Source organism: Schistocerca nitens, chromosome 2 (assembly GCF_023898315.1).
Source record: "Schistocerca nitens isolate TAMUIC-IGC-003100 chromosome 2, iqSchNite1.1, whole genome shotgun sequence".
In the NCBI taxonomy this organism is placed as follows: domain Eukaryota; kingdom Metazoa; phylum Arthropoda; class Insecta; order Orthoptera; family Acrididae; genus Schistocerca; species Schistocerca nitens.
In genome coordinates, this window is record NC_064615.1 from 768,752,644 (window position 1) to 768,772,508 (window position 19,865).

General features: G+C 39.7%; 1 protein-coding gene across 1 annotated transcript in view; it reads left to right on the forward strand.

Annotated features, from left to right (window-relative positions):
* Nucleotides 1-19,865, forward strand: part of LOC126237009 (E3 ubiquitin-protein ligase TRIP12) — a 236,317-nt gene that overhangs the window by 110,002 nt on the left and 106,450 nt on the right. Inside the window, exons 12-16 of the mRNA XM_049946736.1 lie at nucleotides 1,149-1,361; nucleotides 1,470-1,710; nucleotides 3,191-3,335; nucleotides 3,430-3,610; nucleotides 9,816-9,963. Of these exons, the coding sequence (XP_049802693.1) occupies nucleotides 1,149-1,361; nucleotides 1,470-1,710; nucleotides 3,191-3,335; nucleotides 3,430-3,610; nucleotides 9,816-9,963 (928 nt within the window). The remainder of the gene's footprint in view (nucleotides 1-1,148; nucleotides 1,362-1,469; nucleotides 1,711-3,190; nucleotides 3,336-3,429; nucleotides 3,611-9,815; nucleotides 9,964-19,865) is intronic.

A 19,865-nucleotide genomic window follows, 5' to 3' on the forward strand; every position in this document is an offset into this window, starting at 1 on the left:
TGAAAAGCAGTTTTCTGCTTATACAGCTACCAAGACAAAATGCCACGATAGAATGGATGTTGAACATGACAAGCATCTTCATCTATCTTCTATTAAGGCAGACATCTAACATTTGGTCAAAACTAAAAAGCAGCTCCATAAAGCCTATTAAATGAAAACAATTTTATCAATTTACAGTGGAAGCAATACAGTGTTGTATGTATATTGTATTATGGCATGTTGTTTTATGTATTCTTGGTGGAAGTCAGTAGTGTATGGTATCTCTTTTCTAAGATTTTTATTATCTGATTATAATGAAACCAGGTTAGTTTGTATTTGGACTCCGTAAAATATTTGGTACTTCAAAAGGGTTCCGGCGCCAAAAACATTTAAGAACCCCTACATTAAAATCTTTTAAAGTCATAGTTTTCGGTGCTTCTGTTGATATTTTGATTCAGTAATTAACAAGCATTTACCAGCCTGCTGGATATTAATGATTATTTTCCTTTCCTACAAAAGTTAGAAAATGAAGATATTCAGAAAAGAACAGAAAGCTCAGTGAGGAAGTAAGATTCAGGTTGTACCATTAATCTTTTATATGAATGAACGTAATAGCCTAAAGACACTTATGTTGAAAGAATTTGGAAAGAAAGGAAACATGTTGTCAATTGAAGCATTTAACAATTCTTTCTTTCTTTATTTATTCTTTTAAATACTTCCCTGGCAAGAGGTTTTTGTGATGCATATACAGATCCTCAGCTGTACTTCAGTGTGCCAGTTGCTACTTCTATGCCAGAAAGATCATTTTTCTAAATTGAAACTAATCAAAACCTATATCTTAGAAACACTCTGCCTGATTCCAGACTAAGTGCTGTAGCAGTCCTAAGGATTGAGCATGAAATATGGCATTCTCTTAACTGGGATGATGTCAAAGTGTAGGGGAACTGGCAAGTTCTCTCTCTCTCTCTCTCTCTCTCTCTCTCTCTCTCTCTCTCTCTCTCGTGTGTGTAATAATGGTAATATGTATTTCTTACAGGAAATGAGTATTGCTCATAGACAAAGATGATGATCGTGTTATGGCATTATAGTGTTAATTGCAGAAATTTGAGATGTAAGCTGAGAATGCTTTATGAAGTATTACAGTTACAGTTTTTTGCCTTTTTCTGCAGATTGAACTGGTGTCTCGCAGCCCACAGGAGCTGTATGAAATAACTTGCCTTATCGGAGAGCTTATGCCACGTTTACCTACTGATGGAATATTCACAGTTGATGCTCTTTTGGAAAGGCCAAATAACCATGTTCATGATACCGTTCAATGGCAGTGGAGGGATGACCGTGGCTTGTGGCACCCATACAGTACCATAGACTCTCGCATAATTGAGGTATGTTCATTTTATATGTTACATGTACTCTTCAGTATAGTCTGCTTTCGTTTTAAGTAATGGTCACTTGAATGAGCTAGATTCTGTTTAAAACAAACTCTTACATAGGCTGCTCATCAGTCTGGGGAGGATGAAATCAGCTTATCGACACTAGGTCGAACCTATACAGTGGACTTTCATTCAATGCAGCAGATAAATGAAGACACTGGGACAACGCGGCCAGTCCAGCGTCGTCTGAATCCTGTGTCTCTAGCTGCTACTGTGGATATGAGCTCTGGGACTGTTACGGCTGGAAGCAGTTCGATGTCTGTCAGTAGCTCAAACCCAGCAGACAATATGCATTCCACAGGTAAGTATTTATTGCTATACAGACTAAATTATTACATATTTAATTTCGTTATTCATTTAATATTTAAAGTAAGGGAAGGCAGTAGCTCATCTACAGGGTGTCACAGAAATGTTGTGACAAATTTTGAGAGGTTGTAGAGGGTGTCATGAACAACAAATCAAGGATAGTAACCCATGTCTGGAAATGTCATCCAGTGAGACTGTAGAGTGATGAATTTATAGGTGCCAACACGTGCCACTAGGCCACCCCTTCCACAGCAAATGTTACTCTGTACGCTAAAGGACCATAGGTGGAATGTTTCACAAAGTTGTTTGTTATTCAGTGATTACGACTGATTGCCAGCAATGCTCTTTTGATTTGGTGGATAACATTTTCAAACATGAGTTTCCACCTGCAGTTTATTTTTCTCCTGCATACCAAAAAACACTGGAGATTTTAGAGGAATCTAGGAGAAAAACTGCAGATGGAAACCCGTATCCAAAACTATCATCCACTGAGGGAACAGAACATCGCATTCATAGGAGCCTAAGCCTTCTAAGCATCTAGCTCCATCTCCACTGATGATCACGCCAATTAGTTGTGATCACTGAATAACAACATTGTGAGGTAATCCATCTACTGTCCATCAGCATACGAAGTCACATTTGCTGGCAAAGGGGTGGCTTACTGGCATGTGCCAGCCCCTTTTACTTTGATACTCTGTAGCATTGTTGACATTTCTGGACATGGAATCCTGTTTTAGATTTGTTCCGCAGGATGCACTCAACCCCAACCTCCAAAGTTTGTCAACATTTCTGGGACATGCTGTAAACTTACTGATGTGTGGTGCATAGAAACACTCAACAGAAAGTACTATTTTCTTTAGCTTTTGAGCTCCTGCAATTTCTCTATAACAAAAGTACAGAGACAGAGAGAGACCACCTTAAAAATGTAAAGTAAAAATAAATTAATGAAAACTAGATGATTTCCTTATCACTACTACCTTAATTGTGAAGTAATGAAGTTATTAGAATTTGTATTCTCTGATAACTACATTATTCACAGTCTGTTCTTAACATTGACTGTTATTTGTTTTGGATGATAAAAGTTTCAGTTGCTGCCTTAGTCCAAGTTTGTTTGTTGTTAAAACTTGTCTTTTCTTGAAGCAAGGAGTCTGCATAAGAATGCGTTCTTGATGGAGTGCAGTGGGTTTTGTGTGAGAGTAATTAGCACCTTATAAGTATGTATCTGGTTGTATGGAGAACTATAATTTTATCATATGGTTTCTTCATTTTCAGTGTATAGATTGCTACACAATAGTTTGCTGTGATTTCTTTCCAACGGTCTTATGCTGTTTGTCTGGTGAACTTGATAGTAAAAATGGTTTCTAAATACACTAGTATGTGTATACTGATTTTCTTTCAAACATTGTCAAATTTTTGCAACTACTTTAGTTCTTGTTATTTGGTACTGTTCACTAATTTAGTCATTAATGATTTAGGTTCTCATGCAAACATTGTTAGCCCAACAACAAGTATTCAGCTACCTCCTTGTTTTGGTGGTGGATCATCAGTTAGTTCAAATTCAGAAAGCAACTTGAGTGAAAATAGTGGAATCAGCAATGCTCAAATGAATGGCAGTAACAGGTAATACACTTCCGTTCTTACATTAGTGTTGATTAGATGTACGTTACTTAAGAAGTGAAAATTGATATTAAGTGTCCATGCTACTGTTCCACAGTTCCCGTGATGCACGTGTTGCGTGTCTGCGTGAAGAACATGGACTTGCTGCTTCATTCATCCGTTCTTTATTCAGTGTTTTGTATGAAGTATACAGTTCATCAGCTGGACCAGCTGTTCGTTGTAAATGTTTGCGTGCCTTGCTACGAATGGTGTATTATGCTTCTCCAGATCTTCTTAAGGTATAAACTCACATTTGTATGAAAATTATCTTACTTATTAGTTTTTTTACTTTAATAAATTTCTTTGAGCAAATTATGTAAAAAATCTTCATTAATGGGGTCTTTTTGTTGTTGCTTGATAGAAAATTTTCATGTTTATCAGTGAAAACACATACTGCATTCTACTGTACCAATTTATTTCGTGAAATGGACCAATATTCAGCTTAAAAGGCCATTGTAAGATAACTATCGCCATCAGAGAGGATAGAATGCCGGAGGACAACTTCAAAAAAAGATGTTAACATGTAGAGCGTATGACACTAGTTAGTGTGTGCAACTATAACATAGTTGAAAATATATAAGGCAAACGGCGATTAAATGTCAAGGGAACGTAACATAAAATATTAGGCTGGACGGGGGGATAAGAAACAAAACATCAGTGGGGTACACCGAAAACTTAATTTGTAACTGTTAAAAATACTGCATAATGTCGGGGTAATATAAGTAAGTCTAAAGAATTTCAGTTAACTGAAGTTGCACTATGGTAAAATAGAAACATTTAACAATTTAAGTTACATGTTGAATAATCAGAGTCTCTGCCAGGTGTTCACGAACATCTGGCGGAGAACCCGATTCTTCGACATGTCAACAGATCTCCAGGAAAGCATGAAGGATTACAATTTAAGTTACTTTTACTGCCACAGTAAAAATAGATAAGACTTCAGTTTCAGTATTTTGTTGACAGAGAACCAGCAACTTTATTAAATTTCTTAAAGTGTTTTTTAATAATTGTCAGCAGTTGCAGTAGTTATATTAGGCGACTAGTTTTGGACCTTACAGGTTCATTTTCAAACCTGGCATACAGAGGCTGGACTGACACTGTCTGATTTTTAACCCACAAGCAAGCGCGCCTGTGTATAAAATGCACCAACCAAAAATAAATATATTTTGCATAGTTACATTCTTGTTTCACAACTGCAAACCCATACCTATTCCTTCATTATTGCTTCAGGTAAAACAGCAATCAATTTTGTTGTCGTACGTCCAAGTGAGTGGCAGGAGTATAAAATACAAAGTGAGCCAGGCGAGAAAAAATTTACGATCTGTGCAAAAAATGACCCTGATTACGAACTAGCAACATAATCCCACATTGAGGCAGTTGTCTAAGAGATAATTAGTGATCAAATAAGCTGCTGGCATGGATCTGATGCAACTGCATTGCTTAATGCTTTGAATGGGTCATTACTGTCTCTGTAACACCTGTTCTTGGCAACAGAGTATTACAGTGAAAATTTATCTCCCCCCCCCCTTTTTTTGTTTTAAATAATAAAACAGTGTTTTAGCTCATATTATGTAAGTTTATTTTCTCATTGTTTAAATAAACTAAAATAAACTGTGATTTTGATAATACATGTTTAGCTTGGTAACATAGACAGCTATTCTATACATGTGTACAAAGTGCGCCACGCACCCTCTTGTGTTATGAAAAATGGCACGCCTGCTCAAGGGTTAATAATAAACATCAAAGTGGCAGCACATACTTTATAAATTTTTGCGAAATGGATGCTACAAACCACACATGCCTCTTACTACGTCAAAATCAAACTTGGTATGAGGCGTGTTTGGATTGTGGTATTTATTCTGCAAACATTTGTAAAGCATGTGTTGCCACTTTCATGTGTATTACTAAAATCGAGCACTGGCAGTGCATCCTCAGTAGGCGAGGTTTGAAAATGAACCTGTGTGGTTTGAAACTATTCACCTAATATAAATACTGCAACTGTTGACAGAATCATTAATAAATGTTTTTTGTTATAGATAAGACATCCATTAAGAGTAAAACATTCAAACAGGGATGAGCCCGTATACCAAGATACTAAGAGTTATCCCTGAAAAACTTCTGAAAATTTGTCAGTGGACTTCTGTTGGCCGTTTTGCTCCCACTGAAGGAATTTCCACTCCTGTTAACCAACACCTCCAACCATTTGCCTGAAACCAAGTCTCCCACATCAAAGTACTAACCACTTTTTTCGTTGACTTCCCATCATCCCCACTCGTTCAAATAATGGGTCCCTTGTCATCACTTTTGATGCTACTTCTCATACACCATCCCTCGTGTCCATGGCCTTGCCACTATCAAACACTCTCTCTTCCATGTTCTTTCAAACTCTGATCCCACCACCTCACTTTTTATGTATCCTACAACTGTATCCTGACCCACAACTAATTTTCCTTTGAAGAGAAGGTTTACAAACAAATCCATGACACAGCCATGGGCACCATCATGGCACCTTCTTATGCCAACCTGTTTAAGGGCTGTTTAGGGAAACATTCCTAGTCTGCCAAAACTCCAACCGTTAATCTGGTTTAGATTCATTGATGATATTGCCATGATCTGGACTCGGGGCCAAGACACCCCATCCTCATTCCTTCACAATCTCAATACACTCTCTTCCATCTGTTTCAATTGATCCCCCTCATCCCAACATGCCACGTTCCTAGACATTGACATCTAAATCTCTGATGGCTCCATCTGCACCTCTGTCCATGTTAAACCCACTAACCAGCAACAGAACCTGCATTTCATTAGCTGCCATCACTTCCACATGAAAAATCCTTCCCGTACAGCCTATTCACCCATGTAAAACATATCTGTAATGATGAAAATTTCTTTGCTCAGACCTGGATACTTCACAAATGTCTTTACAGTCAGGCAGTACCTCCCAAACCTAAAATCCTAACTCATAAACAGATATCCTGTGCCATATCTTCACATAACCCAATACAAACCCCCCCCCCTCCCCCGCTCCCCCCTCAGAGCACTCCCATCGTAGCCAAATATTATACTGGACTGGAATAGCTGGACCATATCCTTCACCAGGGGCTTCATTATTATTTGTCATCCTGCCCGAAATGAGTGACACCCTACCCATGATCCTTCACACCCCTCCTGAAGTGGTGTTCTGTCAACCGCCTGACCTACACAACATCTTAGTACATCCATATGCCACTGCTACGCCCAATGTCTTCCCACAGGGATCGTAGTCTTTTGGCAGACAAAGGTGCAAGACTTGCCCAATCCACCCAACCAGCACCTCCTACTCCACTCCTGCCATAGCTTATATTACCCGCACGTCATTTACCACCTCTGCTGCAAGCAGTGCACAAGGTCTGTTCAACAAAATTCTGTAACATTTGTAATTTCACACAAATGGTGAGTTGGAGTGAAATGCAGTTGGCATCCCTGCACACAGCTGTTTTTAATGTGTAACTGCCGGAAGTTTCATTGTTGTATGTCTGTTAGTTATTGTTCAGTGCTGTATTGAGTAGAACATTGTGTTGAACAGTTAGCGAATTTTGAGATGGCAGAGATAGAGGAGCAACGCATATGAATTACATTTTGCATTAAATTCAAGAAAACCAGTACGTAGATACACCAAATGATGCAGGAAGTGTATGATCAGTGCCTAAGCTGTAGTCAGTGTTACAAATGGGTCACACAGTTTAAAAATGACCGGAGGGAAGCTAAAGGTGACCCTTGTTCAGGACACCCTTCAATTTCTATCAACGACACTCACGTCGAGAACGTCAATGAAATTGTGTGTGCCAGTCGAAGAGTGGCTGTCAGAGATTGCTGAAGAATGTAACATTTCAGTTGGATCATGTCATGACCAAGCGAGAGGTGGTGCAATGGTTGTCACACTGGACTCGCATTCGGGAGGACGACTGCTCAAATCCATCTCCGGCAATCCTGATTTATGTTTTCGATGATTTCTCGAAATCACTTCAGGCAAGGGCACGCCTAATTTCCTTCCCCACTCATTCCTCATCTGACGGACCGATGATTTTGCTGTTTGGTCCCTCCCTCCAAATCAACCAACCAGTCATGACTTTAAATCCTGAATCATCATCTTCGAATGCATCATGTTGCCGCCAAGTTAAAGAACAAGATGTTTCTTAAGAGAATTGTAACTGGTGATGAGACATTACGATGTTGAGACCAAGGTTCAATCTTCACAATGGGTTGGGAAAGGCTCTCAAAGACCAAAAAGAGCTTGCCATGTCAGGTCTAATTTCAGATCCATGGTGATATTTTTCTTGATTTTGAAGGATTAGTTCATCTTGAATTCGTGCTACAGGGACAGTCTGTCAATAGATGGTATTATCAGGATGTGTTTTGATACCTGCGAGAAAATGTGAGAAGGAAGCAGCCTAAAATGTGACAAGACGGTTCATGGCTCTTGCATCATGATAAAACACACACACACACACACACACACACACACACACACACACACCTTATTGGTGCGTGACTGTAGCACAAAACACGGTATCACTGTGCTGCTTCATCCTGCATATTCTCTGGATCTGGCCCCTGCAGACTATTTTTTTTTTTTAATTTATTTATTTTTTTTTTAATTTCCAATGTTAAAAACTCCACTAAAAGGACAAAGATTTGCAATGATAGATAAAAGAAGATTTGCAGACAGTGCTTCACATGATCCAGCAGGAGGTGTACCAGGACTGCTTCCAGAAGTGGAAACACATTGGGAGTGGTGAATCAATTTTGTAGGAGAGTATTTCAAAGGAGACCATGCACAAAAGCATAGAAAAATTCTGTGAACAGATTTTGAACAGACCTCATGTGTTGGTATGTGTAACAACCAGCTGTCCATAAGAATGAATGGCCACTGCCAAACTGTTGTCAAGAACAGAGTTGATCACTCAGTAGCACAACATGCAGCTGTGCACAACATGCCCAATTTCAATGTCTGCTTCATAACCCAAGTGCTCAGTATCCTCCCCTCCACCACTGACTTATCTGAACTGTGCAGATGGCAGTTATACTTGCAACACATCTGCTCCCATTATCGCCCTGGGCCTCAATCTCAAGTAACCCTCTGTTCCTGCACCCTCCACCCAGCAGTTTCCCCTTCTTCCATCCTATTAACTCTTCCTAATCCACACCCCCATGTCGCCTCTAGCATGTGCTACTTCTCCCAAATCATCATCAGCATGTGCCACCTCCCACTGGGCACTACAATCATGCCATCCCATATACCTGCTACCCCTCCCTCCCGAATAGGTGACCGGCAAACTGGCCACCACCCTCAGAGCCGCAGCCACCCACCCCCAGTTCCTCTCCTCACTTCCACACCTGACACTAGCCACACCACAACCAGTTCATCTGCTACAAAATAGCATTGGCACTGTCAGGTCTAGCCAGTGCCATTTAGTGGTGTGTGTGTGTGTGTGTGTGTGTGTGTGTGAGAGAGAGAGAGAGAGTTGTTTTTCTCTAGCTTGTCAAATAATAACTCTGAAAGCTGGCAAGTTTTTCTTCTGTTGTTTCTATCGACAACTCAGTGCTTCTGCTTTTTGGTGAGTGGTGTCCTTTAATCCTAAAGTATTTACATTATTATACAAGAAGTTTCCTACAACATAAATACTAGGTAACAAATATTTGTTGGTGATTGGATTTGCACTGATGACGTGCAGCACACCATCCACTGCTAACCACTACTACATGTCCCATGTCGCATAGCCCACAGCAATACTTAAAGAGTCGTTTATTGTTACAGTTACATGTTGGATGTATGGATGACGACTTGATTCAGCCATATTTAAAAATTATCTTCACATTTTACTTTCCACAATTTATGATGTATCTGAATCTATTTTTTATTGAAGTAAGCATTAAATGAACTCAAAACTGTTTGTCAGTCATTTGTCATAAAGACAGTAAAAATAAATGTTTCTTAAAAGACACAGTATTGGTGTTTCTCTTGATATATCATCCATTATCAACACTCTGTGTAGTTACGCCAAATTTTGTAAATTTAATTCGTATAGAATTTACTTTGAATCCAGCTAGATTGTATTACATTCTCTCTTCCACAATTTTAGTACCGCGATGTATTTCTAATCCTTCTATCATGTTCTAAACAAAAGTCAAAAATTGGTAATTGAATGAAGCTGAACAATAGCTTAGGTCACAGAAATTTTTACATTTCATGTTAAAACCGTCACAGTTTTCTGTACGTTACTTCTGCTTGATTTAAGAGATGACAGTGGAATTTCAGTAGGTGTTGTTAATAGAATTTTAATGAGTGAAAATTCAAATTATGTTCTCTTGCTAGTATGTTTAGTGGATTTCTTTTCACAATAGACTTTATAAGCACTCTTCATTAAATGTGTAAAATTGATGTTTATCAATGTATTTATGCAGGAGGTACTAAAAAACCAGGTAGTATCTAGCCATATTGCTGGAATGATGGCTTCTCAGGATCTCAGAATTGTAGTTGGAGCATTACAAATGGCAGAAATTTTGATGCAAAAGCTTCCTGATGTGTTTGGTGTTCACTTCAGGAGAGAAGGTAGGTTTTCTGAATATTGGTGTTCCATTTGGTTTTTAAGTAAATGGCAGTCCCAGTATCCTGTAATTTATTTCTGTGTACATAGCTTAAGACCAGTGCATGTTCACAGTTGTTAAACTTGGTGACAAATCTTAAAAATGGTTCACTATGTTATGAAAAACCCAGGATGGAATAGTGACAGTATTAGGAAAAGGGTAGTCGCTATTCCCCATATAGCAGAGGCACTGAGTCACAGGTAGGCACAACAAAAAAACTGCCAAACAAAGCTTTCAACCAAACAGGCCTTCAAAAATAGTCAGAACCCCCCCCCCCCCCACACACACACACACACACGCGTGTGTGCACATTGTCAGACTGAGTCTGATGTTGGCCTGTTTGGGCAAAAGCTTTGTTTGACAGTATTTTTGATGTGCCTGGCTGTGCCTTGGCATCTTCGCTATGTGGTGAGTAGCAGCAATCAATTTCATAATATTGTCAATATGTTATGAGAGTGATTTACATGTTGATGGTTTTCATAAGAGGTGGTCTGATAGAATACGTTTCAGTGCACTGTACAGAAATCACAAGGTGTTTCGAACAATCGGGAAGAGCAAAGGAAAATAGAGAAAAACTGAAAATGTTGATATTCATGGTTATAAAACAATTCCATTATCTTTTTTCCAGCAAAATACTTTGCATCCAGAAAAATAAATGTGACCTGCAAAATTCTACTGTCAGTCATTTGTGCTGTCCACTTCATACCCTTCAACCGTTGGTCATCGTAACTTCAGTATCTATGTCTTTAATAAAATCTTCTTGGTTTACAAGCCATGTCACTCCAAGTAAGATACTTGAGCTTTTAATGGCTGTCCCCGCCTTTGTCATCAGGAGTTAGTCAGTGACAGCTGCGGCTGGCACCATGTTCTGCTTAAATAGATGGAACCTTCCAGAAGAACCAAAGCGACACATGCCTAGAAGGCAAGTTGGTCAACTCATAGCAGCTATGTCCTGCTGCAGGACCAAGTGATGTCAGGTAACACGATCTTCGAAAGTGCCACACTCACCTCCCTGTGAATGTGAAACCCTTTGTCTTTGGTTTTGCTCTATGTTCTAAGCCTATCCCCATGCTCTACTACATGTGTTCCCTGGTCTCTGCTAAACTCATTGCTGCTTTTTTTCTGTTTTTGGCCACTTTTATAACAGAATCTCAATATAATGATGTTTGAGTCAGAACTCTTGTTGTTTCAAATTGTACTTCTGTCCATTTTCTAGGTAATGTTCAGCTATGGTAGACTTCTCAAGATCCCTTTGTTTATTATGCCATGAGTGCTTTGCACAACACTCAGCAACAGTGCGAATAGTTTGCCCAATGTAAATGATACCACATTTTCAGGGGACACTATTCATGCCAGGAACTCTAAGACTTGTGTTGTCTGTAACAGTGTGCAACATATCTTGCATCTTGGCGAAAAGGTAGAATACTGGTCTCGGTCCACGTCTATTTAACATGTTTGCTGTCTTGCTAGCCATTGTTCCACAGTATGGAAAGAATGCAGCGAGCTTTGCTGCTTCCGCCAATTCACAAGGAGTCTTTGTTGGTGGCACCTAAAAGCTTTTGCAATTTCTCCCTTGCTGTAAAAGGTTTCCCTGAACATGCAGTTCAAATGCTGTAATTCAAACTCTAGATGGTCGTTGTCAGAAATAATCTTTGCCCTGGGTCGTGGAAACTGTTGTCATTCAATTGCTGGTCAGTGTGCATAGATTTCCTGTACACTGAGTGACTAAGCCAGCCTTATGCTGAACTAAAACATCCAAGAATGGAAGCTTGCCATACTTCTCCATTTCAACAGTAAATTTAATGTTGGGACATATACTGTTCATGTGGTTGATGAACTGCTGCAGTGTGAGGCCATATCAGGAAAGTAAGAAGCGAGATGAACACAACCTGGCAGAGTTCAGAGTTTGCTTCTCAAAGTGTTTCATGGAGTAGTTCATGACAGCCTGAGACAGTGGGAATCCCAAGGCTGTCACTCGTCATCTCATAATATTCCTTGTGGTACAGGAAGTCAAGACATAGCAGAACAGCTTGATGATCTCAGGGGAAGCTGTTAGGCTGAAAGTTCCAGCATATGTTGTGCCAGCATTCCGTAAAAAATGACACAGCCTTCAGACTAACGGTTATGTTGTTTGGCCTATCTTTATTTTCCTGATGGTCTCGATGAATGAACATAAGTTAACAATATGATCATTGCAGTGTCACAGTTTGATTCCTAATAGCCTGCCAGATGTTTTGCTAGTCTGTAAGTGGGTGAACAGATTGCACTAATTATAGGCCTGAGAGAAGCATCTTCCTTGTCTTTGGCAATCCATAAAGCCTGGGAGGTCTGGTGGCATGTGGCATTCATTTTTTCACTACTACTTCTGGCATACTAGAGTCAAGTATTAACCTGCTTGTCTTTCTGATGACTTGTGTTGGATTGCGGCTAAGCTTCCGATATGATGGCTAATCGGGACATTGTCACATTTTAAAAGTATGCTGATACAAGAGACAGTGGATTTTTTGGTGCAACAGTTTCTGCTTGAGATTATCAAGCTGTTATGAGATGCCTTAATGACAACATACTACCTGTACTGCACTGGGTGTCAAGAAATGATGGATAACACAACCGCGGGATCCCCACTGCCTCCAGCTGTTGCGAACTTCTTCATGGAGCATCTTCAGGAGTAAGCTCTGAACTCTGCGTCCATCTTGCTGCTATGGTTGAGGCTTGCCATATTTTTTTTGGTCCAACCCAGGACAGTTCACCTTTTATTTTTGGGCTAACCCAGGACATAATTACTTAAGTCTTAACAGTTTATTGAAACATTTAAATTTTATTTATCCAGTTAAATGTTTCATAAGACATGAGTTTTTTTTTCAGAAATAAGATGTGTGCAATATGAGCTGAACAACCATCTCTTAAATAGGTCTGTCTACATAACATCGACATTTTGTGATCACATTTTCATTATCCTTTGTGTTCACACTGGCACAATTATTGGTAATGTTATCAACTGTATAACACACTTACCTTAAAGTTTAACAACAAAAATAATTATTTATTGACAAAATTTTCAAATCTTGTCCAGTGCAGTCGCCAACAACCAGTCTTTACTTCTCATCCCGTCTGTTAAGTCTCCCCTAAACAGAGGTTCTGGGTGGCTTTTCTGAACTGTACCTCTTTCCTAAACCTCTCCAGTCCTTTTCCTTCATGCCTCTTTCTTCTCCAGCTCTTCTGCCAGAAGGAGCCGCAGGACGCTCCAAAAGCTTGTGAAAGTTACATCTGTGTGCGTGCGTGCGTGCGCGCGTGCGTTCTCCCCTGCAGCTGCTTGATGATAAGATTTTTTTTACCAATCCATTTACATTACTTTAAAGTTCATATTCTTTCACTCACTACAAAAGACACTCGAGTTAAATTTTGAGCTGTTTCACTGCAAACTTAGCATTGAAATTTAAAAGACCAGCTTGAATTTAAAAGACTAACTTTAATACCCTCCTCCAGACTGAAATATGAGATGTTCAGTAAAAGTTGGCACTGAATTCCCCCACCCCTTCTGCTAAGTCTGGCTTGCAGCATCAGCCCATACGCCATTGAATTATGTGCTCTAATCACTAGTCACTGCAAATTACACAGCAATGTCAGTTGACTGTTGGCAGCCATTAAGAATTAATGTGACTCATAATCAACTCTAAACATCGTCATGGCTGATCTTTGTGAACAGCACTATGCAATAAAGTTTTGAACTCTCTTGAAGATAAACACCATTGAAACCTGCAGTGATTTGAAGAGAGTTTACATGGTCTCTATAATGGATTGTATTAATAAGAAAGATAACATCCTCTGGAGAAGATTCTCTGAGCAAAAGAACATTCTCTTAGGAAGTTCCCATTTTCGTACGAATAAAAACTTCGAAGCATATTCTTAGGCGAGGGAGTTCCTTCTCACTACCTCCCCTCCTTCTTTAAAATGTTCTCATTGTATGTTGTCTGGCACAGAATGCACACGTAATTTTACATTTTATTCAACTCGCTCAGACAGACACTGTTCAATACACAGATATGGAACTGCCATAATTGTTTTCTGGAAGAGTTGCATTATGTTTAGATTTTACTTATATTTGCAGCAACAAATTATTAGGACGATTATGGAGAGGTTACGAAAATGCATTTTCTTATGTTGTTGCCAAATTTCTGACACGTGGGAAACTTTTTTGTTATTGAACTTAGGTGAACACTTTATTCAGATAGTCTTAAAATTACATGACATTTTCATCTACTCCAAACTGGAACTCTGTCAGTTTTCTAATAAGAGATAATTTTGTTTAAATATGACGCATAATGGTCTGCTCGCGTGTCGAGTATGCCCACTGGACTCGCATTCGGGAGGACGACGGTTCAATCCCGTCTCCGGCCATCCTGATTTAGGTTTTCCGTGATTTCCCTAAATCGTTTCAGGCAAATGCCGGGATGGTTCCTTTGAAAGGGCACGGCCGATTTCCTTCCCATTCCTTCCCTAACCCGAGCTTGCGCTCCGTCTCTAATGACCTCATCGACGGGACGTTAAACACTAACCACCACCAGAGTATGCCCATGCGGTTCATTACGAAAAACTGATCACTACGTTTGTAATGACCCAGTTATTAATTTTTCTGATCTGCCTACTTCTTTCCAACATAACATAATATAAGATTTATGCTGTGGGAAGATGTGATGATGAACATCTGGAAATGTCAGTGATGCAGTTGTATGGTGTATCCCTAAGTCTTCTCATATACAGGTCTGAAAACTTAACTTTGCTTAACAGCAACAAATAATTTTTGCTTCATTTGAAATGTAGCCCCTCTTCTTTCATGATTTTCTGGAAGAAGCAGCCCAGGCAATTAATATATCCCCCAGGCTGTGGCTAAGCCATGTCTCCGCAGTATCCTTTCTTTCAGGAGTGCTAATTCTGCAAGGGGGGGTTGAAGGGGACAAAAGTCTGAGTGATATTTTTACAATTAATTGTTACATGGGCGTTTGTGCCAGTCTTCATTGGATATCCCTAGACGCTTACAACAATTGGAACGAGCTTTCACTTCGGGTTATCGTCCATTGTTCCTGTTAAATTTTTCTTAAGTACACAACACAGTTTCATATGTAAGTGGTCAAATAATATTAAAGTAATTGCCTCAATTTTGGTTCTAGTAGGTGAAAATTTCGGGTCATATAACTTGGTAACCAGTTTGATGTGCAATCTGATGGTTTGGCACTGAGCTTGTGTCTTAGCAGTGTGGTATGAAAATGTAGCCTCTTTAGCAACACACTCCAGATCACAATTCTCATTTTTGATGTTGGCAGTTGAAGTAACAGCATTCTTATGTCTGGCTGTTTGCATGTAATCTTTAATATCATCCTTTCCCATTATGTGCAACAGAAAATTCTATTACATTATGCACAATAAACACATTCGTTTTTACTGCCATTATACAGTTTCAAAAATTTTTATTCTTGTTGAAGAAACACTAAATACACACTTTGTTTTGCAATTGCTAAACGGTGAGACGAAAAATATAAACAAGTTACTTCACACACGAAAAATGTAAACATGATTCCCGAGTTGTTGTGGAATGACGAAATTAAGTGGAATATTGAGGTGGAACTCACTGCCACGCTTCACCATTGATGTCTGCGGTGGCTCCACGATCGGCTGATAGTGATAAAATTCTCAAACCACAGACATTTTTGCAACCCCATACATTACCCTGGATGGCACTAAAAAAAAAACCAAGACTCAGGTCTAATCCTGGACATATGGAAAGCCTACCTTGACAACACCTCCCCACAGGAGTTCATTGAACACCTGAATGATGTCCATTCCAACATTAAATTGTCAAGTTGCAGAGGGACAGTAAATTCCATTCTTGGATGTTTTAGTTGAGCATAAGACATGACACTGGCTTCGTCATTCAGTGTACAGGAAATCTGTGCACACTGACCAGTACTTTAATGACAACAGTTACCACCAGGAAAAATTGTTACAGCAAGGTAGAAATTGCAAAAGCTTTTATGTGCCACCAACGAAGATGCCTTGTGAATTGTCAAAAGAAGCAAAGCTGGCTGCATTCCTTCCATAATGTGGAGCAATGACTAGCAAGATAGCATGCTTGCTGAAAGACATGGACTGAGGAAAGTCCTCCATCCCATCTCCAAGATAAAAGATATGTGGTCTTTAACAGGGTGCCATATAGGAGTCTTATGACATGAATGGTGCCCCTGCGAATGTGGTAGCATTTACAAAGGAAAAACTATTCACACTATTACTGAGTATTGCGCAAAGCACTTGCAACATAATAAAAAAAAGGATCTGAGAAGTTGGCCATGGCTGAACATTACCTAGAAAACAGACATAAAAATACAATTTGAAAATACAAGTGTTTTTGGCTCAACCATCATAATATTGGGATGCCATTATGAAAGAAGTGGCTGAAAATAGAACAAGCAGCAACAATTTTAGCGGATACCAGGGTTGCACATGTAGTAGGGCAGGAGGTAGGCTTAGGACATTAAGCAAAAGCAAAGACAGAGGCTTGACACTGTAGGGAACTGGGAGTGGCAGTTTCAAATGTGGCACCAGCCCATTGCGCATCTGACATCACTTGGTCCTGCAGCAGGACTGAGCTGCTCTGAGCTGCCCAACTTGTCTTCTGTGCATGTGTCACTTCAGCTCTCTGGAATGTTCCAGACACTGCTATTGCATCTATTTAAGCAGAACGTGCAAGCCACAGCAGTCATTGATTTTAACTCCTGATGATAACGGTGGAGACAGCTATTGAAAGATAGTGTGTTTTATTTGAAGTGACATGGCTTGTAAACTAACAAAATTTTGTTTAAGCATGTCACTGAAAAAGACTGACAGTGCACTACAGATGGACAAACTCGTTCATCCTTGGTATATGGATCGTAGGAAAAAATTGAAAATGAGTGGAATAAGTGACTAAAGGTTGGAAGCTGCCAAGAGGAAGCATTTGCTTTCCCCCTCAGGGTCTTTATTTATTACACAATCCTCACACACTTGTAAGAAGCGAGTTCTGTGATTCTACAACACTTCTCATTTAGCCCAACTGTAGCATTATGTGGCTGATGGTAGTGAAATAATATAACATTGCACACGAAAAACTGGCTGTGAGTACAGACTGCTTGTCAATAATGCAAGATTTGTTGAGTGCTGCTTGCAGAATAGATAAACATGTAATAATTAGGCAGTAAATAAATAACAAATAAGCTAATGCAAACAACCACTTCAAAGCAATAGATGGTGCTTGGTGGGCGACAATGAGCAGTCTAGTACTCGGGCCGATTTTTTGTGTGCCGCTCTGCACCACTGAAATAATATTGTAGAAGATATCATACTCTCTTTACAAAATATGACACCAGACACTCGATTATGGAGTGTGGGCTTCATGCGGTTGTACGTCGGTCTGCCTTCCATAACAATGAACATGCTGTTTTACCTTCCATCAAAGAGAGACTGAAAATGGCCACTCCTGTGTGCCAACTTCCTTTGCATGTGTAATAACAAACAAACTTGCGTTTTTATAAGTATGTCTTCTGCTGTTTATAGAAATACTAAAGTAAGCTGACATGTCCTTTAGTTACCTGGAAAGATGTATATATTACATACAACATAATTTTTATGTAATTTACATAATTATAAAATACATTTTAATTACCGGTCGTGGACACAGAATAGAACGCGAAAAGAACCGGAAGTGCAGAGTTCAAAAAAGGTTTGAAACAGATCTAGAATGGGCGTGTGCAGCAAACGAAATCAACAACTCGAAACTGACTAACTAGCAGCAGTAGGCAGTGGAACTGCGATGAGTGGCCACGCGAAGGAGGAAGAGTCCGGCCGAGGGAAGACTGAGACAGACAGACAGACAGACAGACAGACGGACGGACGGAAACGGGACCGAGGCTGGACCGACACTGGCTGACATGCTGCTGTGGGAATGAGACCGACCGTTTCTCGTTCCCGGGAACTATAAGTAGAAAGCCATGACCGAAGTGAACTTTGAAAGACTGTTCCGTAGAATTCTATTTCTCACTCCTTTGTTCATTTTGGTAAACTGTTCCTTTGGACCCATTTGTTCACAAACGGCCCATCTCTACAGTGCACCTACGTGTGCATTTCTTTGCTTCTACCAAGTCTTTGTTCATGTACTATTTTGACTATAAATAGTGCAGCCCATGTTTCATGTTTGTCACTTTTCTGTCACATTGTGTAGGACAGTAAATTTTGTTCAACTTCCATTGTTTTTGGTTTCATAAAACTTATACGAAGTTAGTGTAATGGAATATGAAAATGTATGTTATTGATAACGCACAAAGCAAATACAAATACAATCTTGGTCCATTTCAGCTGTCAGTTGGGGAAGATTATCACAGCTTTCCCAGCACTATCATCTAACAGTATTACAGGAGGCCACTTAACATCCACTCTTTTCCATCTTTTCATGAATTTCTCACACTGCATCCAGTTCGATGCATACTGAACAATGTCCCACATATTAGCAAATGTGACTTTTCTGTAAAGACTTTTTGGGGGTGGGATAGAACAATTACTTATCCTCAAACATCTGCATTTAGAATTTTAAAAACACTGAAGTATTTGGCATAGAATACTTGCTATTGTACCACACATTAGGGTTTCTTAGAGCTATAATTTGCGTGTGGTGTGTGGGAATTCAATGTCAGTCTCACTGCATTAATTTCTTGTTTACTGCAACCAATACACCATGTCCATTTCGCATCAGCCTATCCTTCAATAATGCAATTAACAGCTCCACTGCTTTTTAGGAGTATCTCAGATCTTGAAAGCAAACCTTCGTAGTTTTCATTTTTGGTGGTTCATCTATAGCACATCAGCAGTACCTATTCCAAGTTTTATTTCCTTGTGTAGTGTTGAACAAGTCAGTATAAAATGCTCAAAGAAGGCTTCGCAGGCGTCAAGGACATAGAGCTTGCTGCCTCCTCAATAATCGTACAATCACAAGAAATGCAGTGGAGATAAAAGTAAACATGTTTTCCTAGTTCAGTATAGCATGTCGTTTCTCTGTGAATGGGACTGAGAGGCTTGCATAGGCTGTTCAGTCTGTCAATGCGCATTGAAGGATCTTTTCAAGCTGAGACTGTGTGTGCTTTGCAACAAGAAGGAAAGTTTCCCTTTGAATTGGTGTTTATCACAGCAGTGTCATTCATTCAGGCATTCAGCTGTTATTGAGAGATGCAAAACATTGAAGAGTTGCCTGAAGTGCCACCTCCTATCCACAACACAAGATGATGACCGCTACTTACAATTTATGGCTGATAGGTACATGGAGGAGAATGCATAGCCATGTGCTGCATTTTTTGGAGGCAACTGTATTAACCAAGATAGCATAACCATCTCAAAATGACACATTTGGCCTCTTAGGTATTGATTGTGAACAACAATACAAAAGCACTCAGCACCGAGCTGCACAAGAGAAAATGTGGAAAGGATCTTGGTCCTTCACTGGTGAGTGCAGCATTTGTCTGATCCTCTAATTGTCATAGAAAAGTGTGGAGTAACAATTCAAATCTATCCAGTTCCATAGGTTTACTTGGAAAGTGGGACAGTCATGCTTTGTGCTGACAGTGTGCAGGTGTTGCAACACACCTCAACTGCAACAAGTATAATTTGAAGACTGTTCAATATCAACACAGGATCTTTCTACTCACTGTCCAGTGCTACAGTCAGCATTTCTCTACAGGCTTATGTTTCAGGACCATAATGCCAACTTATTGGACATTTTCCTCCAGAAAGCCTCTCCCCCCTCTCCCCCCTCTCCCCCCTCTCCCCCCTCTCCCCCCTCTCCCCCCTCTC